At 37.6% G+C, this 27,449-nt stretch overlaps 1 protein-coding gene across 3 annotated transcripts in view; it reads left to right on the top strand.

Moving 5' to 3' along the window:
• HSD17B4 (hydroxysteroid 17-beta dehydrogenase 4) overlaps positions 1–27,449 on the top strand; it is a 134,405-nt gene that overhangs the window by 75,375 nt on the left and 31,581 nt on the right. For 2 of the 3 annotated variants that reach the window (XM_059887959.1, XM_015472128.3), the window contains exons 20-23: positions 6,068–6,154; positions 8,674–8,760; positions 10,095–10,233; positions 16,126–16,253. In XM_059887959.1, the coding sequence (XP_059743942.1) occupies positions 6,068–6,154; positions 8,674–8,760; positions 10,095–10,233; positions 16,126–16,253 (441 nt within the window). 3 annotated transcript variants of the gene reach the window in all.

The raw sequence follows: 27,449 nt of genomic DNA, 5'->3' as shown, positions 1-27,449 counted from the left end.
ATGTCACTGAGTCGGTGATGCCATCCAACCATCTTATCCTCTGTTGTCCCCTTCTCCTCCTGCCCTCAATCTTTCCCAGCATCAGGGTCTTTTCAAATCAGTCAGCTCTTCGCATCAGGTGGCCAAAGTATTGGAGGTTCAGCTTCAACATCAGTCCTTCCAATGAATACTCAGGACTGATCTCCTTTAGGATGGAGTGGTTGGATATCCTTGCACTCCAAGGGACTTTCAAGAGTCTTCTTCAACACCGCAGTTCAAAAGCATCAATTCTTCAGCACTCAACTTTCTTTCTAGTCCAACTCTCACATCCATACATGACCACTGGAAAAACCATAGCCTTGACTAGGTGGACCTTTGTTGACAGAGTAATGTCTCTGCTTTTTAATATGCTTCAGTTCAGTTCAGTTCAGTACTCAGTCATGTCCGACTCTTTGCGACCCCATGAATCGCAGCACGCCAGGCCTCCCTGTCCATCACCAACTCCCGGAGTTCACTCAAACTCATGTCCATCGAGTCGGTGATGCCATCCAGCCATCTCATCCTCTGTCGTCCCCTTCTCTTCCTGCCCCCAATCCCTCCCAGCATCAGAGTCTTTTCCAATGAGTCAACTCTTCGCATGAGGTGGCCAAAATACTGGAGTTTCAGCTTTAGCATCATTCCTTCCAAAGAAATCCCAGGGCTGATCTCCTTCAGAATGGACTGGTTGGGTCTCCTTGCAGTCCAAGAGACTCTCCAGAGTCTTCTCCAACACCACAGTTCAGAGGCATCAATTCTTTGGCGCTCAACCTTCTTCACAGTCCAACTCTCACATCCATACATGACCACAGGAAAAACCATAGCCTTGACTAGACGAACTTTTGTTGGCAAAGTAATGTCTCTGCTTTTGAATATGCTATCTAGGTTGGTCATAACTTTTCTTCCAAGGAGTAAGCGTCTTTTAATTTCATGGCTGCAGTCACCTTCTGGAGTGATTTTGGAGCCCACAAAAATAAAGTCTGACATTGTTTCCACTGTTTTCCCATCTATTTCCCATGAAGTGATGGGACCAGATGCGATGATCTTCATTTTCTGAATGCTGAGCTTTAAGCCAACTTTTTCACTCTCCACTTTCACTTTCATCAAGAGGCTTTTTAGTTCCTCTTCACTTTCTGCCATAAGGGTGGTGTCATCTGCATATCTGAAGTTATTAATATGCTTAGTCTATATTAAATTTATATATGTATATATACAAAATATGTATAAATATATATTTTATGTAACTAAGAAGGAGTCTTAGTAACTTCATTTAAAGTAGGTAGTGTACTGAAATTATTATTTTTATTATTTCATTGACTTGGTATTCAGGAAGTTTTCTTTTCATAGCTATAAATACCTCTAATACACATGTATCATGAAGAATATTATATATGGTTATATTTTTAGCAGATTTATTATTTTATAAATAATCAAGTAGTTCAGATCAGATCAGATCAGTTGCTCAGTCGTGTCCGACTCTTTGCAACCCATGAATTGCACCACGCCGGGCCTCCCTGTCCATTACCAACTCCCAGAGTTCACTCACACTCACATCCATCGAGTCAGTGATGCCATCCAGCCATCTCATCCTCTGTCGTCCCCTTCTCCTCTTGCCCCCAATCCCTCCCAGCATCAGAGTCTTTTCCAATGAGTCAGCTCTTCGCATGAGGTGGCCAAAGTACTGGAGTTTCAGCTTTAGCATCATTCCTTCCAAAGAAATCCCAGGGCCGATCTCCTTCAGAATGGACTGGTTGGATCTCCTTGCAGTCCAAGGGACTCTCAAGAGTCTTCTCCAACACCACGCTTCAAATGCATCAATTCTTCGGCACTCAGCCTTCTTCACAGTCCAACTCTCACATCCATACATGACCACAGGAAAAACCATAGCCTTGACTAGACGGACCTTTGTTGGCAAAGTAATGTCTCTGCTTTTGAATATGCTATCTAGGTTGGTCATAACTTTCCTTCCAAGGAGTAAGGGTCTTTTAATTTCATGGCTGCAGTCACCATCTGCAGTGATTTTGGAGCCCAGAAAAATGAAGTCTGACATTGTCTCCACTGTTTCCCCATCTATTTCCCAAGAAGTGATGGGACCGGATGCCATGATCTTTGTTTTCTGAATGTTGAGCTTTAAGCCAACTTTTTCACTCTCTACTTTCACTTTCATCAAGAGGCTTTTGAGTTCCTCTTCACTTTCTGCCAAAAGGGTGGTGTCATCTGCATATCTGAGGTTATTGATATTTCTCCCGGCAATTTTGATTCCAGCTTGTGTTTCTTCCAGCCCAGCGTTTCTCATGATGTACTCTGCATATAAGTTCAATAAACAGGGTGACAATATACAGCTTTGACATACTCCTTTTCCTATTTGGAACCAGTCTGTTGTTCCATGTCCAGTTCTAACTGTTGCTTCCTGACCTACATACACATTTCTCAAGAGGCAGATCAGGTGGTCTGGTATTCCCATCTCTTTCAGAATTTTCCACAGTTTATTGTGATCCACACAGTCAAAGGCTTTGGCATAGTCGATAAAGCAGAAGTAGATGTTTTTCTGGAACTCTCTTGCTTTTTCGATGACCAGCGGATGTTGGCAATTTGATCTCTGGTTCCTCTGCCTTTTCTAAAATCAGCTTGAACATCAGGAAGTTCACAGTTCACATATTGCTGAAGCCTGGCTTGGAGAATTTTGAGCATTACTTTACTAGCGTGTGAGATAAGTGCAATTGTGCGGTAGTTTGAGCATTTTTTGGCATTGCCTTTCTTTGGGATTGGAATGAAAACTGACCTTTTCCAGTCCTGTGGCCACTGCTGAGTTTTCCAGATTTGCTGGCATATTGAGTGCAGCACTTTCATAGCATCATCTTTCAGGATTTGGAATAGCTCAACTGGAATTCCATCACCTCCACTGGCTTTGTTCGTAGTGATGCTTTCCAAGGCCCACTTGACTTCACCTTCCGGGATGTCTGGCTGTAGGTGAGTGATCACACCATCGTGATTATCTGGGTCATGAAGATCTTTTTTGTAAAGTTCTTCTGTGTATTCTTGCCATCTCTTCTTAATATCTTCTGCTTCTGTTAGGTCTGTACCATTTCTGTCCTTTATCGAGCCCATCTTTGCATGAAATGTTCCTTTGGTATCTCTGATTTTCCTGAAGAGATCTCTAGTCTTTCCCATTCTGTTGTTTTCCTCTATTTCTTTTCTTTGACCACTGAAGAAGGCTTTCTTATCTCTTCTTGCTATTCTTTGGAACTCTGCATTCAGATGCTTATATCTTTCCTTTTCTCCTTTGCTTTCGCTTCTCTTCTTTTCCCAGCTATTTGTAAGGCCTCCTCAGACAGCCATTTTGCTTTTTTGCATTTCTTTTCCATGGGGATGGTCTTGATCCCTGTCTCCTGTGCAATGTTACGAACCTCATTCCATAGTTCATCAGGCACTCTATCTATCATATCTGGGCCCTTAAATCTATTTCTCAGTTCCACTGTATAATCATAAGGGATTTGATTTAGGTCATACCTGAATTGTTTAGTGGTTTTCCCTACTTTCTTCAATTTAAGTCTGAATTTGGCAATAAGGAGTTCATGGTCTGAGCCACAGTGAGCTCCTGGTCTTGTTTTTGCTGACTGTATAGAGCTTCTCCATCTTTGGCTGCAAAGAATATAGTCAATCTGATTTCGGTGTTGACCATCTGGTTATGTCCATGTATAGAGTCTTCTCTTGAGTTGTTGGAAGAGGGTGTTTGTTACGACCAGTGCATTTTCTTGGCAAAACTCTATTAGTCTTTGCCCTGCTTCATTCCGTATTCCAAGGCCAAATTTGCCTGTTACTCCAGGTGTTTCTTGACTTCCTACTTTTGCATTCCAGTCCCCTATAATGAAAAGGACATCATTTTTGGGTGTTAGTTCTAAAAGGTCTTGTAGGTCTTCATAGAACCGTTCAACTTCAGCTTCTTCAGCGTTACTGGTTGGGGCATAGACTTGGATTACTGTGATATTGTATGGTTTGCCTTGGAAACAAACAGAGATCATTCTGTCGTTTCTGAGATTGCATCCAAGTACTGCATGTTGACCATGATGGCTACTCCATTTCTTCTGAGGGATTCCTGCCCACAGTAGTAGATATAATGGTCATCTGAGTTAAATTCACCCATTCCAGTCCATTTCAGTTCACTGATTCCTAGAATGTCGACATTCACTCTTGCCATCTCTTGTTTGACCACTTCCAATTTGCCTTGATTCATGGACCTGACACTCCATGTTCCTATGCAATATTGCTCTTTACAGCATCGGACCTTGCTTCTATCACCAGTCACATCCACAGCTGGGTATTCTTTTTTCTTTGGCTCCATCCCTTCATTCTTTCTGTAGTTATTTCTCCAGTGATCTCCAGTAGCATATTGGGCACCTACTGACTTGGGGAGTTTCTCTTTCAGTATCCTATCATTTTGCCTTTTCATACTGTTCATGGGGTTCTTAAGACAAGAACACTAAAGTGGTTTGCCATTCGCTTCTCCAGTGGACCACATTCTGTCAGACCACTCCAGCATGACCCGTCCATCTTGGGTTGCCCCATGGGCATGGCTTAGTTTCATTGAGTCAGACAAGGCTGTGGTCCTAATGTGATTAGATTAACTAGTTTTCTGTGAGTATGGTTTCAGTGTGTTTGCCCTCTGATGCCCTCTTGCAACACCTACCATCTTACTTGGGTTTCTCTTACCTTGGGCGTGGGGTATCTCTTCACGGCTGCTCCAGCAAAGCGCAGCCATTGCTCCTTATCTTGGACGAGGGATATCTCCTCACCGCCGCCCTTCCTGACCTTCAACGTGGGATAGCTCCTCTAGGCCTTCCCGCGCCTGCGCAGCCATGGCTCCTTGAACGTGGGGTTACTCCTCCCGGCCGCGGCCCCTGGCCTCGGGCATGGTGGTGTCCGGTAGCTCCTCCCGCCCTCTGCCCCTGACCTCAGACGCAGGTGAATAAGATCAGGCGGCTGCAACCAACGCGCTAAGCGTGGCCAAGAGGAGCCACCCCATGTCGGAGGTCAGGGGCAGAAGCCTAGAGGACCCCACGCCCGAAGGGCAGCAGCCAAGAGGAGTTACCCCACATCTGAGGTCAGGGGCAGCGACCAAGAGTACCAGACTGCGACAGCGCAGAAACGGCCGAGAGAAGCTCCCCTGCTTCCCAGGTCAGGGGGGACGGCCGAGAGGAGATCAAGTAGTTAGGAGCATGCATATGTCAATATATATGCCTTAACAAAAGCTTGTGGTATACCTTTAAAAAATTATTATTATTTTGTTTAATATTTTATAATTTACCTTAATTAATTAAAAATGTTAACTGGCTGCATTTGAACGTTAATAAACATAAACTATAATTATATCAGTATATTAGCTTCAAGTTTTCATCCATTATAAATTACAAAGAAAACTGTCTCTGCACAGTATCTTTGCATAAATCAAGACATACACTTAAAAAAAAATCATTAAGACAGTGTCAAATAACTCCAAAAAGCTTTATCAGTTTGTGCTCCATGCAGCAGTGGAAATTTATTTTCTGATGTTTTGTCTTTGATAACACTGATTATTCTCATTATTAAAACTATTTTATAGTGATGATTATAAAGTTTTTATTATTGTCCAATAATATGTACACAGAACAAATAAAATCATACAGAAAATTATGAAATAAAAAGTAGAATTATTCTTTCCTATATGCCAACCCCAGATCTTATTCCCCAGACTTAATTCGTACCACTTTTAATTGCTTCTTTTTAGTTGTACTAATGGTTGCCTGTATAAGTTTGCTTAATATGGTTATTCTTCTATGTCTTGATTTGTCAAGAGTGAACTGTTTATTGATTCTATACTTAGACAATTAACTTATACTAACTATAATCTTTCTTTTCTAATTTTATCATATTACTGTTTTTGTGAATTTAAGTATAGTCAAACCTATTTCTTCCTTTTATGCTCTCCAACCTCCATCCGAAACTACCCCCCTCCCCAAATGGAAAAACTTTATATTAAAACATTTTTAACCCTTAAACACATTTTCTTTTAAAGGTTCGTTTTGCAAAACCAGTATACCCGGGACAGACTCTGCAGACTGAGATGTGGAAGGAAGGAAATAGAATCCATTTCCAAACCAAGGTATGAGTGAGGTGGTTAGAGGTACATTGTTTCATTAACCTGCTTTTCCATATCCTGTAATTATGTTCTATCCTAGCATTCTTTTGGTTAATAACTATGGATATGAAGTAAAACTTAGGAATTAAAAAAAATCAGTGGTAATTTTCAATTGAAAATAAGATGACTCTGTACCTTGTTTTTTATTTTCTGTTTTATTCTCAACTAAATTGGTGCCTGTTAACATAACATTTCTGAAAATCCAACCAACCATATCTTTTTGGCTCAACTCATCATTCAAGTTGTCAGAATATAATCTTCAGAAACTTGAAGGCATGATTCATAGACAGATATAAAATAAAAATGTGATGAAACTTTAATTCCTTAATGAGGGTGTTAGAAAGATGATAAATCTGGTTCAAAGGAGAAGTAGTAACAACAGGGTTTATGTAGTCCAATGGGGAAGGCATTCTAAAATAACTTTACTGAGTTAAGAGATAAAACAAGTTAATTGTTCTATAGAAGAATAAAACCATATCCTTTATGGTTATATTTTCTACAAGACAGAAATCATATGCATCTTGATCACACAAAAACCCACAAATTAACATCTTATGTCACAGAATCTGAGCTTAATCAATAGTAAGTAACAAGACAAATTAAAGTATATCTCCCTATAGAGTTAAGTGCTTTTAGTGGTGAGGCTGTTAGCAGTGCTCCAGTAAAATACTAAAAGAACATACAGTCCTCCTTTTGTAAGTTGTTTACAGATAATTTTTGTTAACATCGTTGACCAGGCTGATACCTTTTGGTCTGATCATTTGTACTACATAAATGTCTTGTGTTGAGCAATTTAAATAACACCACGAACAGTAATAGCAGCTTATAGTTACTGAGTACCTGTGAGCAGCCTATCCCATTATCTCTACTATGCATAACAACTCTACCTTTAATTTGGAAAAAATATAGGTTCAGATCTTTTAAATAATTTGCTCATGGTCACATAGAAAGTGGTAGAGCTGGGATATACACCTTGGTCTGCCTGGCTCAGCACTCAGTTCCTAGGTCCTCACAATTTTTTCTTTAAAACTGTACCATGATTTCTTTCATACATAAATACCTTTCCAGAACTGTTCTTTGTATGGCTGCCTTACTGCTTATTACTTCCTGCTGCTCTCAGTGTCATTTTCCTGATTCACTTATGCACACTGTTTATTTCACTTTTCAAATTTCCTTTGTCTTTTCAGCATCAGTTGAAGCTCTGCCTTGTCCTCAGAGGCATTCCCTTACCACTCCCCTTTCCCCCATTCATACAAACACACATCCTGGCTTTCCTCTGAAATCCCCTTGGAATAAATGTTTGTACCACATATTCCAGAACCCTCTTATTTTCTAACTATTTCATGTAAGTTTATTTTTTGAATAAAATTATGAACCCTAAAAGAATTAAGGACCATGAAAACAATTATGGGCTCTATTTTCTCATGATGAACAATATAGAAATAATTTATATAGATAAAAACTTAAAGAGTTGAGTAGTAGTTTAATGTTTAAATATAACACATTCTTGTCATTTTAATAAATTCTAAGCACATCTTCTTATCTATTCAGTATATTTGCTATTTTTTCCCCCAGTGATTAGAGGTATTCTTTTTCTATTAGCTATTTGTGGGAATCCTTTCCCTTCCTTAGTTACAATAGAGTAATTTTCTAAAGTGCATTTTTTCCATAAATTGTTTCCTTTCATGCTTTCCACTATATATAATTTGAAATAAAATGAAGAAATTGTTTGAAAGATCTATTTTTCTGAAGTATAATGGAAAATAGGGGAGAATGATCTTTCTGATTGTTAAAAATCAGTTTTAATAAGTGCTACCTTAAGTTTTAGACATTATCCTATACATTCGTAGCAGTACCATAATTTTATAAAAGAATACTATTGGAATAATTTTAGGTGCCATATTAGGAATTAGAATTTGAGTTCTTTTAATGAATATTCTGAAAAAAGGCTATTCAAGTGTTTACTTTGTACTGTGTATAGTTTCTAAATAGAAGGTCTGTTTCTACCCAGTTTTGTTGTATATTAACCAAACAAATACACTTTGAGTACCCTGCCTCATGTGGATTATGTGCCATGCCTTTTACTATTTATAAGAATTAAGCAATTCTCATCCTGGCTCCCCACTAGACATACTTATATTGCAAAATAAATCCTCCAAATACCAATGCTCAGACTCTACCTCAGACCATTTAAATTGGAATCTTTGGAGATGGGACCTGGTCGTAAGTATTTTTGAGAAAGGCTTCAGTAGATTCTATGGTTAGGGTTAATTACAGTTTTAATAAGTCAGTGAGCTTTCATGTTTATTCCTGTTGACATTTAATTTATGAACTATTTAATTTGGATAATTTTCTCTTTCATATGAAGAAAAATGTAAATTTCTTTTAAAAGACTTTATAGCATTTCACAATAAAATTTCATTTTCATTGGCCTCATCAGAGTGAGCTGTTTTTACCCCCCCAATCCCCAAACCCTTTATAAGGTCCAAGAAACTGGAGGCATCGTCATTTCAAATGCATATGTGGATCTTGTACCAGCGTCTGCTATTTCAGCTAAGACACCATCTGAGGTAGGTTATAACCACTAATATCCAAGTCATGGCCTTCTCTGGTAGCTCAGCTGGTAAAGAATCCGCCTGCAATGCAGGAGGCCCTGGTTTGATTCCAGGGTAGGAAGATGCCCTGGAGAAGGGATAGGCTACCCACTCCAGTATTCTTGGGCTTCCCTGGTGGCTCAGACAGAAAGAATCCGCCTCCAGTGCAGGACAGCTGGGTTCGACCCCTTGGGTTGGGAAGATCCATTGGAGGAGGGCATGGCAACCCACTCCAGTATTCTTGCCTAGAGAATCCTCATGGACAGAGGAGTCTGGAGGGCTAAAGTCCATGGGGTCACAAAGAGTCTGACAGGACTGAGCACAGCACAGCATCCAAGTTATAGCCTGATTTATGAATTTCAGTTGAGATTACTTTAAGAGTGTTCAGTCTACTTTAGAAAATTCAGAGCTATGAAAGATTCTTAATTCTTGAACTAGAGACCGTTAATTCAAAACTGCTTGGAAGAAAAGGAATATTTTGAAAATGACAAATTTCTAAAAAACTTTTTTTGTGGTGATACTAGGGTATCTTTTAAGAGAATATAATTGATTTTCTAGTTTGAGAGTAAATAAATCACTTGTTTAATAAGAAATCTTAAGTAAATAGTATTTTGGAGAAAGGTTAAAAAGTTAAATATTTTGTACCTTTTTCTTGATTTAAAAATGTGTATAAAGCGTTCAGTGCATATATAAAAGCAATAGCATATATATTATTTATTAAAACATTTGTATTACTGTCTATTAACATGCTGAATTAATAAAAATATTTATATTCTGTCTCCAGAATATTAACTTTGTAATGTTGAAGTTTTCAAATCCATGATATTTGTGTTTCATTAGTCATATTATCACATAACTGAATGAAAATTAAAATTTCTTTAAAAAGAATCTAAGATCAAAAACATAAGAAATTTTAGAGCTAGAAAGAAATTCAAGTTTCATGTAATTTAGTCTCATTTTACAAATGAAGAAATGAGATCACAGAAGTCGATTAATTTGTCCAGTATCTTCCTGCTGAAGTCTATTAGGATATAAGTTGTTAAGTTAGTTCCTAGTCTACTTGTAAAATATTATTTATGAATTCTGATAAAAGTAAAATTCTTTTATTAAGGGGATTGAGGTTCTGGATAACATAAATAAATAGAAAGGTGTGAAAGAAGACTAGGGTAACAAAAACTAGTTTGCCTTATTTATGTGCAGGTTTTAAAAAAAATTACCTTATTGCACATTGATTTTGTGATAGTTTTTCCCCTTGAGTCATTTTTACATATCTTTTAAAATGAAATGATTATCTTTTCTGTTTTTGCTAGGGTGCGGGGCTTCAGAGTACCCTTGTGTTTGAAGAAATAGGTCGCCGCCTTCAGGGTATTGGGGAAGAGGTGGTCAAGAAAGTCCGTGCTGTGTTTGAGTGGCATATCACTAAAGGTGAAAATACTGCAGCCAAGTGGAGTAAGTCCTGTCCTTATAATATTCTAAGATAACTCTTAGTCAATAGGAATAAAGTATCCTTGTTATAACTAAAGCCTGTCTCTTTGAAGGTAGGTAAATCTTACCTTCTTCAGTAAGGTTTTTTTTTTTAATGGGAAATAACGGGTTTCATGGGCTTCCCTTGTAGCTTAGCTGGTAAAGAATCTGCCTGCAATGCAGGAAACCTGGGTTTGATCCCTGGGTTGGGAAGATCCCCTGGAAAAGGGAAAGGCTACCCACTCCAGTATTCTGTCCTGGAGAATTCCATGGGGTTGCAAACAGTCAGACATGACTGAGCGACTTTCACGTCCCATGGGTTTTATGGCCCTCAGACATGTATGTTTTTTAGAGATGAAAAGAATTAATTAAAATGAAAATAATCTGTTTTGAAGATTTCATTGTAGCACCTGAAATTAGTACTTTAAACAGTTGCCTTAGCTGTATGCTTCTTTAATCTTCAGATTCCTTTTAAACATAAAGAAAGTACATCAAGTTAAATGAAATATTTTTAAGTCTTGAGTAATTATCATTATATTTTAACAGCTTTAAAATCATTTTTCTTCCTCCCCCCAGAATTAGCATTTTGGATTACCACCTTAATTATCAGTATAAAATCATAATTATTTTCTCAGTGTATAAAACTGGCAATCAAAGGTACTAATTTTATTTAATCTAAGAAAGTTATCTATCAGAGTGCCATTAGCAACCTGGCAAGGTATCCAATATAAGCCAAGTAGCTGCAGAGAGAAAGCAGTCATGCTTCCATTCACTTACATGGAGCTCCAAAAGAACCTTACTACCGTTTTATGAAGAAAGAAAAATCAGGTGATAAAAAGAGAAAGTGAGAAGAAATTTTTTTTACCATATCTTTCGTATCTGTTGTGTAACTACATTCTTAATCACGGCACAAACTTTTCTGTTCTGTGGCCTATTAGGAGACTGCAGGGTCCAATTTTAATTTAATTCTTAAAGTTGGGGAAGGTAAGATGAAATTACTAAAGATGAGTATAATTTTTTTCTAGATTAGAAAATTTTCTCTTTTTTTATGTCCACATAATAAAAGCACTAATACTTTTGTGGACTCACTTTGCTAGTCAGCCAGATCTGTTAACACGTTTTTAAGTATCCAGTGTCTGTATGTCATGACAGAAAAATGCGTAACTTTTTCAGATTTTACTGTGTTCCTCTATAGGTGAAAGGACAGTGAAGTGAGTATACATCCATTCTCTTTCTCATCATCAATCATACAGACTGAGAAGCCATTGCTTCTAACAATGAGAGTATCTTAGTTCAGGATGCTGTAACAAATATACTGTCGACTGGGTAGGTTAAAGAGCAGAAACTTATTTTCTCGTAGTGAGGAGGCTGGAAGGTCCAGTGTGAGGGATCCAGCAGGGTTGGGTTCTGGTGAGACCCCTCCTCCTGGTTTGCAGATGGCTTCCTTCCTACTGTTTCTCCACAAGGCAGAGAGAGAGATCATCTCTCTCGTGTCTCTTCTTAGAGAGAGACACTAATCCCATTATGGAGGCTGTTCTCTCATGACCTCATCTAAACCTAATCACCTCCAAAGAGCTCTGTTTCTAAACACCATCATTGTTTGGAGATTAGGGCTTCAACATATGAATTTTGGAAGGATACTAACATTCATTCCATAGCTGACAGCCATTCATATTTTGAATCATGAAACATGCTGTTAATGAACTTCACCATCGTTTCTTTACCTTTATATTATAGAGTATTCTAGCCTTACTTTGATCTGTAGAGCATTCTTTCTTTATATTCTAACTATATGTTTATTTTATAGAATATTCTAATCTCTAGAGATGCTGGAGAAATACGGTATCTCAGTGAAAGTTCACTGAAAATTTTTGGATTTTCATGTTTTTTGGTCTTGAAGTCCCAAGAGACAGGATCCTTTTATTTGTGGTCAAGCATCTATCTACTAATGTGGTATGGGGAGCATTCAGAATAGTTTTTAGCTCAAGGATTGTCCCCTTCCTTCATAATTGTGAACTATTACAGTGAGATCTCATGTAGTTCAGATGGACTAAGGAGCCCCTGGAATGCTGAGGGGCTCCATAAAGTGGCCTGTGACTGGCTTATTTATACTCTAGGACCATATACTTTCAGGCCCATCTCAAGCCTGGCTGTAATCCTTCTCATAGTATACTACTATGAGTATAATACTATACTCATAGTAGTATACTGTGGTGATAACTGAAAGTAAGGATTGCAGGCTGTGCTTCTGCAAGTCCCACAGCTGATGGTATGAATCATCTTCATTCATTATTTGTACACTACATATAATGCAGATAATGTGTCTATACAGACTTTTTTTTTAAGGAAAAAATCTTTAGGATTTTACTTGCACAGTAGAAACTACTATTTTGTAGATTTTTATTGTTTTTATTCTAAGATTACTGTTTTAGAGTGCCTGTTTAAGTACCCTGTAAATCAGACTGTTTTATTCCTTATTACAACTAAAGATCACTGTAAATGTTAAAACCAAAAAATTAAAGATGTATCTCTAAATCAACTGAAACTTTTTGAGACCATCTTCTATTATATATTCCTAGAAAACATTTTGAAGTTTTGTTCAATTGATTTTGGTTTCATACAAGTTTCTTTTTAATATGACAATTGCTATTCCTTTTAGGGACTGTATTTTCATTATATAAATTTTGGTATATATAAGTATAAAGTGGGAAATACTGATGTATAATCCCACTACTCACAGTTAACATTTTTGTTGTTTGTCCTTCTGGAAGACATTTGTGCTTATAGGAAGTTAATTTAGAAGGGGATAAAGGAAGCCAAACATGTAATATGTATTTAGTTCCCCAAATTTCACTGTCTATTTTTTTTCTAAAAATCTTTATCGATTAACAGGGAAATGTAGGTATCAGCACTTGCCTTTCTTTCTTCGTTCTGTCCTTCCTTCTATCTATCTATGACGGAATTCTATCTTTTCCCTATAGATGAAACTGTATTACAAGTTGAGTTATAAATATAAAGCACAGAATTTTTGAAGATACTGGTCATGGAAAGGAATGAGATGAGCGAGAAAAGTTGCTGGAATTGTGTGTCTCACAGTTGGCAGAATAGAACTGTGTAGAGATTTATAAAATATACAAGCAATTCATTCTGACAAATAGGATAATTTTCTTAAATATAGTGTCAATACCAACTAATATTTTCACTTTATCTTGGTGTCACTTGCCTTGTAGACAGTATTAGCAAATGTGCTTACATTTAGTAATTGCCTTTTATTAACCTAGGCAAAGGGTTTTTTCTTATATTTCCCACCCCAAAATGGGAATATTTGAATCCTATTAATACTTACTTATAATTGATGCCTGTGGCTTTTGTTTGTTTTACTGTATCTTCTTCAGGTCCTAATTTATCAAAGCTAACAATCAAATTGGATCTTGAAGCTTTCTCTGAATGTGTTCATTATTCTCTTTGGTTATCTGTCTGTCTTTGATTTGATTCTAAGCTGTGTGTATCTTTTTTCAATTCTAATTGTTTTCTCGCAGTCTGTGTCACTGAGCTAAATCAGAGCTGGCAGCAGTAGAAAGTACCTAAGATTTTTGGCTTATGATGTTTTTGAGAAGGTGATTCCACGTTGGCATCTCTTTTTTGCATCTTGGTGCTTAAAGACATAAAATAGGTGACTAAATATCTTGACTTAGGGAATACCTAATTTTTTTTTTTGCAAGCTGTTTTTAAACTGTTTTTCTAAACATTTGACTTGTCCCAGCCTTGTTCATATTATGGCAGACGCAAACCTGTTTAGAGAGAACAAGCTCAGCTACTTTGTTCACCTGTGGAACTGGGTTTACACAGAGTGACTACCCTTGAGCAAGTCTAGGAGCCAAGGGGTTGGGCTCAGTGGCCTGAAAGATGCATTCCAACCTCGAGATCCTGGACTGTGCCCATCTTCCCTGCTCCTTCCTGTATCTTGCCATCCAGACAACACCAACAGTGAATCTCTGGGCAGAGGTGTGTCTGTGTCGGGATTTTTAACAACCAAGTTAGCGTGAGTCTAAAGAGAATGAAGAGAGTTCTGGCATCAGGCTTGGTTTGGGCTGCAGAGTAGGAGGCATCTTCGTTGTGTCTTTCAAGGTTAGGCCCCTCTGAGGCCTGTCATGCTTGGTCACATAGGAGCTGGAAGGCTGCCTGAGCGAGGACACTGTGCTCTCTGCCTTGCTGGGCTGAGGTGGTCTGACAGATGCTAGTCTTCTTGCTAGGAACTTTCCCCTTTTTAGCCCTCTTTTTGCTTATCAGCACTAGTTATTAGCTTTCCACAGAAAAAAGTTCTATTGCTTTATAAGAATCTGGCTGTGAAGCAGCAAGTAAAACCGAGTGAGTGAGAGGGCATGTAGATAGCACTTCATTAGAAGGGCTTTCATCAGCTAAGAGACTTACTCCACACTGAAGTATTAAGATTGTATCAGTCCAGTTTTATTCCTGAGCAAGACTAGTGCACACAGTGGGCCTTAGACTCACTTGTGAAGAATTAAAACAGTATCTGTTGAATGTCAGAGGTTTGCTTTTCTTTAGTCTTTCCTTTCTACCCTCTGACCCCTCCCATTATTCTCTCCCTGCTCCTTCCTTGCCTGCCTTCCTCCTTCTCTTATTCTACTTTTGTTTTTAACTACACAAATAATACAGAAAAACATGTTTGTAATATGTATGTGCCAGGAAGAACAGAGCCTTTGTTCTTCACGTCTTGGTCCTAGTATTTTGCATATTGTCTGAGAACCATAGAAGAAACTAAACAATGAAGTGAGTGAATGAAGCAAAGCAAAAAGTTCCCCTTCTTAGACTCTTTCTCCTCCCCAAGGTAACCGTCAGTAGTCATGTTATTTTCTTTTTTTAGTTTAGTTTAGTTGGCAAAATTCTCTTCTATGGACAGTGGGAGTGATTTAATTCTGTCTTTGCAGCAGAACTTGGCTAACCAGTCTATATAATTTTTCTTACATGTGTATGTCTTTTCTTGATCCTAAGTTGGGAGTTCCCTACACACTCTTAGGGAGAGTGATGTGATCATAGCTTCTTTGCAATAGAAGAGAAAGCACATTGAAGAGGCTAAAGCAGGATGAGTGGAATTGGCCTTTCTGGATGAGTGGTCTCGGTCACGTGTATGACAATGAAAACTTTCTAAAATGTAACTTTAACTTAAAGCTCTGTGCTATATAGAGAGCAATGAAGGAGGTAAACTTTTAATAGCTTTTCCAGTTACCCAGCCTGTTTCTGGGACACTTAATCCTGCTGTCCAAAACAGTTAAGGGAAAAGATTTTAATTTTAACCTTTATTCACAACAGTTAGGGCAATAAGCATTTTATAAGTAAATGACTAATTGAAATACTTTAAAAATTTTAATTTTACTATCATTTAATTCATATGGCAGAACCTTTAATGAATCCAAGTTATTGAAAAGTGATGAGTGTGCATTCCCTTCCCCTACCCCAACCAATATGCAATTGTTTTAAAATTCACTTTCTTCCTTTGTTGACTGTAGAATCTTTATTTGAATCTAAAGACCTTAACCATATAACTTCCAACCTCTTAACTTCATTATATTATTCTACATTGATTCACTTTTCAAATCTCTCTATTGTGTAAACTTCTTCAATGAAGAAAAACCGTTATTGATTTGATTCTTTTGAAAACCATATTCTTTATAAAAAGAACATCTCAAAAAATAAAGGATTTAAAAATTTTTTTCTAAGTGATATGTAATATATAATGTAGAATAAACACCACAGTAACTCTGAAACTATTAAAAATGTCTGCATTTATATGGTTCATTTTATTCTTATGTTGTAAAGATAAAAATATTGATATTGGTTTCTTCCTATTTTTCCCAGCTATTGACCTGAAAACTGGTTCTGGAAAAGTGTATCAAGGCCCTGCAAAAGGCTCTGCTGATGTAACCATCACACTTTCAGATGAAGATTTCATGGAAGTAGTCTTGGGCAAGCTTGATCCTCAGAAGGTAAAGTTCTTAAAATGTTTATTTATTTGTCATTATTGCTTCCTATTTGACAGTTGCAGTTTTTGGCTGACTCCAAAATTCTAATTTATAAGACAGATTTCTTACAGCTCTGAAGAAAGACAGAGTTGATAGCAGTATTCAAGTTGACAGATCATGTATTTTTCTAATGGAGTTTTTCAGCCAATAACTTGTTAAAAATAAAGTTTTGAGTGAAACTCTTCTTCAGCAGATAAACAATATAAAACTCATATCTAGACCTTTTAATTTATTGTCATTAGTTCAGAGGTGAAAAACCATATGATATTTCATAAAATTATACATTCTTCCCTGATATATAAGATTAAGAACTTGTCTTAATCATCACGGTAAACTGGAAATAGAAAGAAGGAACATAATAGCCAGTATCTTCTTGAGAATAAAACATTTAGAGACATTTCAGTAGAAAATCATGATTAAAACAAGAGTACCTTCACTAACCATTATAAGTTAATATTGTTCTGAAACCTCTGGGTAATCCACAGACACACAAAATTAAAGTAACTGATATAGCAACTAGAAGGGAGGAGGAAATTTTTTAATTTTTGAATCATGATTATGTAGCTAGAAATCCCAAGAAGATCAGATTATTCTTAGATCAGAGGAGTTCAAATGGTTGAATGTACAGTAATTATTTAAAAATAGCTTTCACATAGCTGCAACACCAACTAGAAGATATAATTTTAAAAATTTGTTTATAATATCTGCCAAACTTCCAAGTACCAATGACTATCAAAACAAGAAAAGCACAGTGCTTATTTGCAGAAAACAATACAACTTTACAAGTTATAGAACAATTTGAATAAAGGATAAAATGTTCAATTTCCCTGGATAGACTAATTTAAAAAGAATTATAAAGTTGTATCGTGGTTAAAAATACATTCTTTTGGCATCAATAAACCTGAGTTTCAATCTTAGCTCTTATATCTACTCTCTAAACCTTAATTTTCTCATTGTAAAATGAATAATGATAATCCAAAATAACTAAATGGATGATAAGTAAATCCGCTAATATGCATGAAGAGCTTACTATAATGCCAGGTACTGTGTGAGCTCCCAGTTAATTCTTTCCCAGGAATGTATTTAGTACCTCCTTTTATTTGGGTGCTTGATGTGGCCAAACAAGACAGTGCCCCTTCTGGGCAGAGCTTCGTTCTAGAGGGAAATGGAAAGGAAATATAATTTCAAATATGGAGAAAAATAAGTCAGAGTTACGGGTGACAGTAGTGGTTGGCAAACTTTTTCTGTAAAGGGTCCCATTGTAAATATTCTAAGCTTTGCAGGTCAGATGGTCTCTGTTGAACCTACTTGGTTCTGCCATTTATAGAGTTAAAGTAGCCATGGATAATATATATATACCAATGGATGGGGCTGAGTTCCAATCAAATTTGTTTATGAATGAAAACAGGCAACAGACTGGTTTTGGCCTTTGGGCTGTAGTTTGCCAACCCCTGGATTCGAGTGTGACAGGATGGAGGCACTGTTTAGATAGGGTTGTCCAAAAAGACTCGATAGAGACCTGAACAAAGCGAGGAGGAGGGAATGAACCATAAAGCTAAAGAAACAACCAGTGCAAAGGCTGGAGGCACCAGTGGCTCTGCTTATTGGATATAATAACTGTGAGGAGGCCCACAAAATGAGCAGTGGGGAGAGAGACAAGAGGGGAAGAGGGAGAAGTAGGCAAGGGTTAATCATACTGGACCTTGTAGATGTTGGTGAGGAGTTTAGATTTTTTATGTGATAGGAAGCTGTTGAGCTCTGGATTGACATCTGATTTTTAAAGGTCATTATGGCTGCTGAGTGAGTAATTAAGAGTTCTTTTGTAAGATATACTTGAGATGCCTTTAAAGGATTAAATGTAGGATTTAGGGAAACCTTTATGTAACATTTATATAATCATTGAGTTCAGAAAATCTCTAGTATTAATTAGAACATCTATAAAGCCTAGGTTTTTGAGAATAATAAGCAGCTAGGTTTTTATGAAGTTGTATTGCCATTTCCTTCTCCAAGAGATCTTCCCGACCCAGGAATCGAACCCAGGTCTCCCGCATTGTGGGCAGACGCTTTACCATCTGAGCCATCAGGGAAGCCCTTTATGTAACATTTATATAATCATTAGGAACATCAGGTGTTTGGGGGTGAGTGATACTGGGAAGTTGGATAGTAAACGACAATGCTTCATGTCATTCTGTGCACCATTCTGTCAATATCAGACAGGATGGAATTAAATGTGAAAAAATTAAAGCAGAGGCAAAACTTGATAAAAACCTAGCTGCTTATTATTCTCAAAGACCTAGTCTTTATAGACGTTCTAATTAATACTAGAGGTTTTCTGAACTCATTTGGCTCAACTGTGTTCTGCTCCACCTTGGTGCCGTCACCCCTGTTCTTCAGCCGTCAAACACCTTATATCCTAGTCTACAGTCTCTCTCTACACCAACTCTTGTCAACCTTGGTGGCTTCCTTCAGCATTCATAAAAATGACTTCTCTAACCAGATGACTCTTAGTTTATTGATACTGTTTCAAATTATCTTTCAGTCCATTCTGTGTCAGCTTTTGTCTTTATTGGAAGCATAAAACGTACAAATTCCAATATCTGTTTCAAAACATCACCATTTTCCAATACCATCCCTTGCTTGTTTTTTGTTTTGTGAGTCTTACTACTGCTGTTGTACTTCAGAGGCCTCCAGTTTGTTGACACCACCACTTTCTGTCCGTCAACGCCCTTCTGTCTTTTCGTCTCTTCTTGTTCAGCTTAGATTTTGTGGTCCATCATAATATCTCCCTTGAAAATATCCTCATCTCCCTGTATATCTCTCATCTTACTTGCGTGGAAAATTCCACCCTATTTTAACTCTACTCTCTGCCATCTTTCTATCTGTACCAGAATTGATGAAGGAGTTAGGAGAAAAACCGTACAACTAGACAAGTTGAATTCCCTTTAAAATTTTGATTTTTGTTGTTTATTTGCTAAGCCATGTCCAACTCCTTTGTGACTCCTACAGTCCTCCATGGACTGTAACCCACCAGGTTCCTTTGTCCATGGGATTGTCCAGGCAAGAATACTGGAGTGGGTTGCCATTTCCTTCTCCAAGGGAATCTTCATGACCCAGGAATTGGACCTGAGTCTCCTGCATTAGCCAGTGGGTTCTTTATCACTGAGCCATCAGGGAAGCCCCAAATTTTGACTACAAATCTCAAATAGTCTTTAAGCACTGTCTAGCAATCTTACCAGCCGAGAAGGCAATGGCACCCCACTCCAGTACTCTTGCCTGGAAAATCCCATGCATGGAGGAGCCTGGTAGGCTGCAGTCCATGGGGTCGTTGAGTCAGACATGACTGAGCGACTTCACTTTCCCTTTTCACTTTCATGCATTGGAGAAGGAAATGGCAACCCAATCCAGTGTTCTTGGCTGGAGAATCCCAGGGACGGCGGAGCCTGGTAGGCTGCTATTTATGGGGTCACACAGAGTTGGACACAACTGAAGCGACTTAGCAGCAGCAGCAATCTTACCATGATTTTCCACTAAGCTTCCATTCCTGTTGTCTGAGATGTGTTTTTCATATTTGTCTTCAGCTGCTGACCTTTCTTCATGCTGCTTTGGGGAAAAAAAGAAAGACCTCAGATGAAAATATTTACCTTCCTATCACCAGATCTGTTCTATTGGCATCTATATGTGTGTGTATTAGTTGCTCAGTCGTATCTGACTCTTTGTGACCCCATGAACTATAGCCTGCCAGGCTCTTCTGTCCATGGAATTCTCCAGGCAAGTATACTGGAGTGGGTAGCCATCCCTTCTCCGGGGGATCTTCCCGATCCAGGGATCAAACCTGGGTCTCCCACATCGCAGGCGGATTCTTCACCAATCTGAGCCGTCAGAGAATCCCATCAACATCTGCATCGATCTCCTTATATTGCGTTGAAGGAAGTCTCCCTCTTTCTGTCAAAGACGTTTTCATTTCTCATCCAGGTATCTACTTAAAAGTCATTGTTGCTCTCCTTCTGCTTTTTCCTACATCATTCTCTCTCATTTCATGATGTAAGTATCCTACAGCACAGAGGCAAGCTAACACAGATCTTAAAGCAATCCCCATCCAGCATGCCTTATCAAATCTTTTTCCTTTTCACAAAAGAATTGTCTAAACTAGTGCTGTCCTGGTTTTAATATTAGACACATGTTAAACATACAATGTGAGCTACATATGTAACTGAAACCATGGGATTCTCCAGGCAAGAATACTGGAGTAGGTAGGCATTCCCTTCTTCAGCAGATCTTCCTGACTCAGGGATTGAACCTGGGTCTCCTGCGTTGCAGGCATATTCCTTTACTGTCTGAGCCAAGAGGTGAAACTCCATATAATAATGTGAGCCACATATGAAATCAAAAATTATATAGTGGCTACATTTAAAAAAAAAGGTGAAAAATAAACTCAAAAGGACTTGAAGACTTAAACATAAGACATGACACCATAAAACTCCTAAATCCAGTGAATATTTCTCTGTCTAGGTCTTTGTCAGCCTTTTAGTAGCATTTAACTCAGTTAACCACCAATTTTTTGAAATAATTTCATCCATTGCCTTTTATGACACCTTATTCTCGTATTTTGCTTTTTCCACCTTTGGCTATTCTTAATCTCCTGTGGTGTCGTCTTCTTTTACCCCCAGCCATTGGGTTTTGGTATTTTTGAGAGCTCATTTCAGGACTCTTCTCTAAATAATACTCTTCTTAAATGAGTCCATCTATCCTGTGGTATTTAGAGCCATCTGTATGTTGTCATCTTGCAGATTTAATTGTCTCACTCAGTCATCTTCTCTGAGTTCCATAGTGATATAACCAGCTCTCTACTTGCATCTCCAATGGGACACTTTATTATGCCCCATTTAGAACTTGTGATTTAATTTTCTCCCCCAAGTCTTTTTTCAGGAAATGGCACAATTATCTGTCTCCTGAAATTAGTATGCTCAATAATATAAGAATTGTCTTGGCTTGTTTCTTTACCTTTGTATCCTTACTATCCTTAATCCTGTTTGTTATTTCTCAAAAATGTATCTTTAGTATTCATTTTCTTCTCTTCATCACTAGGAATATCATCATGACCCAAGTTTCCATCATCTCTCACCTGGCTTCCTTACTGATCTTACTATACTTAGTCTTGCCTTTCCACCAATCTGTTCACACGGGAGCCAGAATAATTTCTTAAGAATGAAATCAGATTATCGGTTATTCCACCTGATAAAAACCTCCAAGATTTTCTTTTGCACTTAGATAAAATCTAAACTACCTGTTATCATATTGTTTGTGACGCTTCCCTTGCTTGTCTTCCGAGCCTCATCCTATGCTGCTTGCCGCATCACTTATACTAAATCAGTTTATATTGCCTTTCTCTTAGTTCCTTCCCATCAATTTTTATTCCTTCAATGTCTATTTATTTGCTTTTTCTGGAATTTCAATCTCTATCTTTTTGCAGGGCTAGCTTTGTTTTATCCAGAGTAGTTCCCTCCTGTTATAATTTTTCATAACCTCCTTAATAGCATTTATAAGTCTTTAGTTACTTGTTCACATTTTGTTTTTTGACTTCCCTATTGTAATGTTAGCACCCTGAGAACAGGGAGAGATGTCTCTTTTCTAGCATAAAATATTGTCTAGGGTATTTTAGATTCTCAGTTAACACTTGAATAGATTAAAGCAAGGATAGAAATAAGGAACATAAGCTCAATAATAGTAGTTTAGGCTGTGTAGAAATGTAAAACTTCTGCTTGTCAGACTCCCTCTATAAGACCTTCCATAAACCTGGGGGGAAAAATGATGGTACATAGTATACTGGTGTCAATAACCTATAAAAACTATGGGCAACACTAACACCTCAGTGTAAAAAAAATGAGCAAAAGACATGAACCAATAATTAATGAGAGAGAGAAATGACTAACATACATGAGAACAATTACTAATTTTCCCCCAGTGTCTAAAACATGCAAATTAAACATGTCATTTTTGCCTCAGATTTTCAAAGATTGGAAAAATAGTGTTATTAAGGTTGGGATAAGAGAATTTACATGTAGCTAGAAGGAATATTAATTTGATACAGTCTTTCTGGAAAACACTGTGAGAGTTTCACTGACTTCTTTTATGGCAACTTACAGTTCAGCATAAAAGTTTGTATGGCATTTCTAGGCCAAAAGAAATACCTAATGGTTCTGTTTATTAAATAGATCTAAACAAGAGTAGTTTTTTTTGTGTTGTCTTTGACCAATGTCACTGTATTTCCTTCAAAAAATGTAAATACTCCAAAGTGTGTTTGAGTTCACTGCAGTGCCCTAGTGCACTGAGGAACAAAGTTTGAGAACCATGATAATGGAAGTATGGTCAAGAAAATCTAAGTGCCATGATTCAGTCATTCTTCTTCTAGGAACCTGTCCTAAGAAAAGAATTAAATAGGAACAGAGATTTATGTACAAAGTTCTTCTACTCGATAGCAACCACCAAACATTGGTGTACTTACTTCAAGGAAACAGGTGTTCTTATTGGTTGTTAAGTCCCTCTCAGATTGTAGCACCTGGCAAGCAGGTCTCAGTAGTGACTCTCTGCAGGAGTTGCAGACCATCATTTCTGTAGCTGCACAGTGAAAGCAGTCTTAGTTTTAAAATTCCAGTCTCCAGTTTCAAAGCTTAGCACTTGATCCTGATTAAATGAAATTATCCTGTATTAATTTTAGGATAAAAAGTTTAAGTAGTTTTTGCTTTTCCTCCAGGTGGTGAGGATTTGGTACTGAGATTAAGTTGCTGCTAGTTAATGATCGGGAGACACTGTTAAGCAGAGAGCACCCAAATTCAAGTCCTGGCCTATTTGTTGCTGGCAGTATGGTCTTGAGCATGTTTTTAAGCTTTCTGAGCATCTCTTTTGCTGGTATGCCCAGTTCAAGTTGATGGCTGTGCTTCTCAAGTGACATTTTATTTGTGGGGCTGCTTTGTAATGTTAAGTATACATGGATATTACTATTTTTTTCAATCTAGCTAAAAATCTAGAGACTTCTTTTCACTTCATGTTCCATATCTTATTTTCTCAATAAGCTATATGTGTTTTATCATTTTTATTTTACTGTTAGAGAACAGTAGAAATTGAACAGAAATTGAACAGAGTAGAACAGGAGAAATTGCACAAATTTCTTTTGTCAGGTCAGAAAAGAACTGGAGCTCTTAGCGTTTTAACATGACGGGCCTTTTACTTGTCATAATAAGTTTCATACCTAATTCCATGTCAGGTGCTAAGCAAAGAACTTTACACACTGTTTCATTTAACTCATACAACAAAGCTGCTATTTAGGTGCTGTTGTAATACTCTTTGTAGATAAGGAGGCCAGAGCTCAGAGAGGTTAAGTTGTTTATCCAAGCTCACCTTCCGTTTAGTGGCAGAGCCTAGATTTTAACCCAGGCCTTCTGATGCTACAGCCTAGGATCTATGTACCACTTTGTTAGACTATCTTATTTTGCCACTATATGGCCTTCTGTTTCATGAAGATATAATAAATATTTTAAATATATTTTTAAAAGTTCTGAATTGAATGCTTTTATTGTTAGTAATACAGTAAAGCCTTTTATTCGTATGGTCTCCAATTCACATTTAAGAACATAGATTAAACCCAGTAGCATAGGTTGAAGCAGAAGCACCAGATCTTTCCATTCTATGGTTTTCTAAAATGTACAAGGCATCGTTATTTTTTATTAGATATCTAAAAATTGGGTGTTATCTATAATCATTAAATTGTTATTGCTAGATAAAAGTTGACTTTGTTGGCCGGAGTTATTAACTCAATTGTATTCAGTCTTAACAATGATCCTTTTTAAAAAGATAGAAACTGTGATGTAACAAAGGTTGGTACTCTTTCCCTTTCTCCTTTCCAGGCAGTCTTTAGTGGCAGACTGAAGGCCAGAGGGAATATCTTGCTGAGCCAGAAGCTCCAGATGATTCTTAAAGACTATGCCAAGCTCTGAAGGATGTACTACGTTATTAATTAAAACAGAAAAATTAAATACTCTCTTTGCCTAAATATGCAGAAATAACCCAGCAAAAATGATCAAAATTAAGGTACAAGGAGAACTGCTTAACATTTCAGAACCCAGATAACTTTCAGATTTTTATTTTCTACTAATTTTTCATGTTATTATTTTTACAAGAAATTGTAAGCTGGCACATGATTATCCTTCTGTCCTTAGACCAATGTCTTCATAATAAAAAGTTTTCACCCAAGTCCAATCTCTTTAGAATTGTGATAGCATTTATAAGTTGTAAGGAAAATTAAATGAATAGAGGCTACTTTGATGTCTTTTACATTTTATTATTTTCTCTTCTCTGATTTACTGATACCCCAATTTTAACATGAATTTTCGTATTGTACTCATTTACATACTTTGCTTTAACTGAGTTCCATTTTAAGGCAAGATAAAGGTCTTTGTGTGTTTCCAGATTTTCTTTAAAATTTAGCAGTAGTTGATTTACAGTATCAACTACTTACAAAACAGTAAGATGGTAGGCTCTGAGAGAGGGCATCAGAGGGCAGTCACAGAAAACTAGCCAATCTGATTACATGGATCACAGCCTTGTCTAACTAAATGAAACTAAGCCATGCCGTATAGGGCCACCCAAGATGGACACGTCATGGTGGAGAGTCCTGACAAAATGTGGCTCACTGGAGAAGGGAATTGCAAACCACTTCAGTATTCTTGCCTTGAGAACCCCATGAACAGTATGAAAAGGCAAAAAGATAGGACAGTGAAAGATGAATTCCCCAGGTCTGTAGGTGCCCAATATGCTACTGGAGATCAGTGGAGAAATAACTCCAGAAAGAATGAAGGGATGGAGCCAAAGCAAAAACAACACCCAGTTGTGGATGTGACTGGTGTTAGAAGCAAGGTCTGATACTATAAACAGCAAGATTGCATAGGAACCTGGAATGTTAGGTCCATGAATCAAGGCAAATTGGAAGTGGTCAAACAGGAGATAGCAAGAGTGAACATAGATATTCTAGGAATCAGCGAACTAAAATGGACTGGAATGGGTGAATTTAACTCAGATGACCATTATATTTACCACTGTGGGCAGGAATCCCTTAGAAGAAATGGAGTAGCCATCATAGTCAACAAAAGAGTCCAAAATGCAGTACTTGGATGCAATCTCAAAAACAAAGAATGATCTCTGTTCATTTCCAAGGCAAACCATTCAATATCATGGGAATCCAAGTCTATGCCCTGACCAGTAATGCTGAAGAAGCTAAAGTCCAACGTTTCTGTGAATACCTAAAAATCTTTCAGAACTAACACCCAAAAAAGAGGTCCTTTTCATTATAGGGGACTGGAATGCAAAAGTAGGAAATCAAGAAACACCTGGAATAACAGGCAAATTTGGCCTTGGAGTACAGAATGAAGCAGGACAAAGGCTAATAGAGTTTTGCCAAGAGAACACACTGATCATAGCAAACACCCTCTTCCACCAACACCAGAGAAGACTGTACACATGGACATCACCAGATGGCCAACGCTGAAATCAGATTGATTATATTCTTTGCAGCCAAAGATGGAGAAGCTCTATATAGTCAGCAAAAACAAGACCAAGAGCTGACTGTGGCTCAGATCATGAGCTCCTTATTGCCAAATTCAGACTTAAATTGAAGAAAGTGGGGAAAACCACTAGACCATTCAGGTATGACCTAAATCAAATCCCTTATGATTATACAGTGGAAGTGAGAAATAGATTTAAGGGACTAAATCTGATAGAGAGAGTGCCTGATGAACTATGGACAGAGGTTCATGACATTGTACAGGAGACATGGATCAAGACCATCCCCAAGAAAAAGAAATGCAAAAAAGCAAAATGGTTATCTGAGGAGGCCTTACAAATTGCTATGAGAAGAAAAGTGAAAAGCAAAGGAGAAGAGGAAAGATATACCCATTAAAATGCAGAGTACCAAAAATAGCAAGGAGAGGTAAGAAAGCCTTCCTCAGTGATCAATGCAAAGAAATAGAGAAAAACAATAGAATGGGAAGACTAGAGATCTCTTGAAGAAAATTAAAGATGCCAAGAGACCATTTCATGCAAAGACAGGATCAATAAAGGACAGAAATGGTATGGACCTAACAGAAGCAGAAGATATTAAGAAGAGGTGGCAAGAATACACAGAACTGTACAAAAAAGATCTTCATGACCCAGATAGTCACAATGGTGTGATCACTGACCTAGAGCCAGACATCCTGGAATGTGAAGTTAAGTGGGCCTTAGGAAGCATCACTACGAACAAAACTAGTGGAGTGATGGAATTCCAGTTGAGCTATTTCAAATGCTGAAAGATGTTGCTGTGTAAGTGCTGCACTCAATATGTCAGCAAATTTGGAAAATTCAGCAGTGGCTACAGGACTGGAAATGGTCAGTTTTTATTCCAATCCCAAAGAAAGGCAATGCCAAAGAATGCTCACACTACTGCACAATTGCACTCATCTCACACGCTAGTAAAGTAATGCTCAAAATTCTCCAAGCCAGGCTTCAACAGTATGTGAACCATGAACTTACAAATGTTCAAGGTGGTTTTAGAAAAGTCGGAGGAACCAGAGATCAAATTGCCAACATCCATTGGATCATCGAAAAAGCAAGAAAGTTCCAGAAAAACATCTATTTCTGCTTTATTGACTATGCCAAAGCCTTTGACTGCATGGATTACAATAAACTGTGGAAAATTCTGAAAGAGATGGAAATACCAGACCACCTGACCTGCCTCTTGAGAAATTTGTCTGCAAGTCAGGAAGCAACAGTTAGAACTGGACATGGAACAACAGACTGGTTCCAAATAGGAAAAGGAGTATGTCAAGGCTGTATATTATCATCCTGCTTATTTAATTTATAGGCAGAGTACATCATGAGAAATGCTGGGCTGGAGAAAGCACAAGCTGGAATCAACATTGCTGGGAGAAATATCAATAACCTCAAATATGCAGATGACACCACCCTTATGGCAGAAAGTGAAAAAGAATTAAAGAGCCTCTTGATGAAAGTGAAAGAGGAGAGTGAAAAAGTTGACTTAAAGCTCAACATTCAGAAAACTAAGATCATGGCATCCGGTCCCATCACTTCATGGCAAATAGATGGGAAAACAGTGGAAACAGTGGCTGACTT

Source organism: Bos taurus, chromosome 7, assembly GCF_002263795.3.
Source record: "Bos taurus isolate L1 Dominette 01449 registration number 42190680 breed Hereford chromosome 7, ARS-UCD2.0, whole genome shotgun sequence".
Classification (NCBI taxonomy): domain Eukaryota; kingdom Metazoa; phylum Chordata; class Mammalia; order Artiodactyla; family Bovidae; genus Bos; species Bos taurus.
Note: the sequence above shows the minus strand (reverse complement) of the source record. Positions and strands in the feature narration are given on the sequence as shown.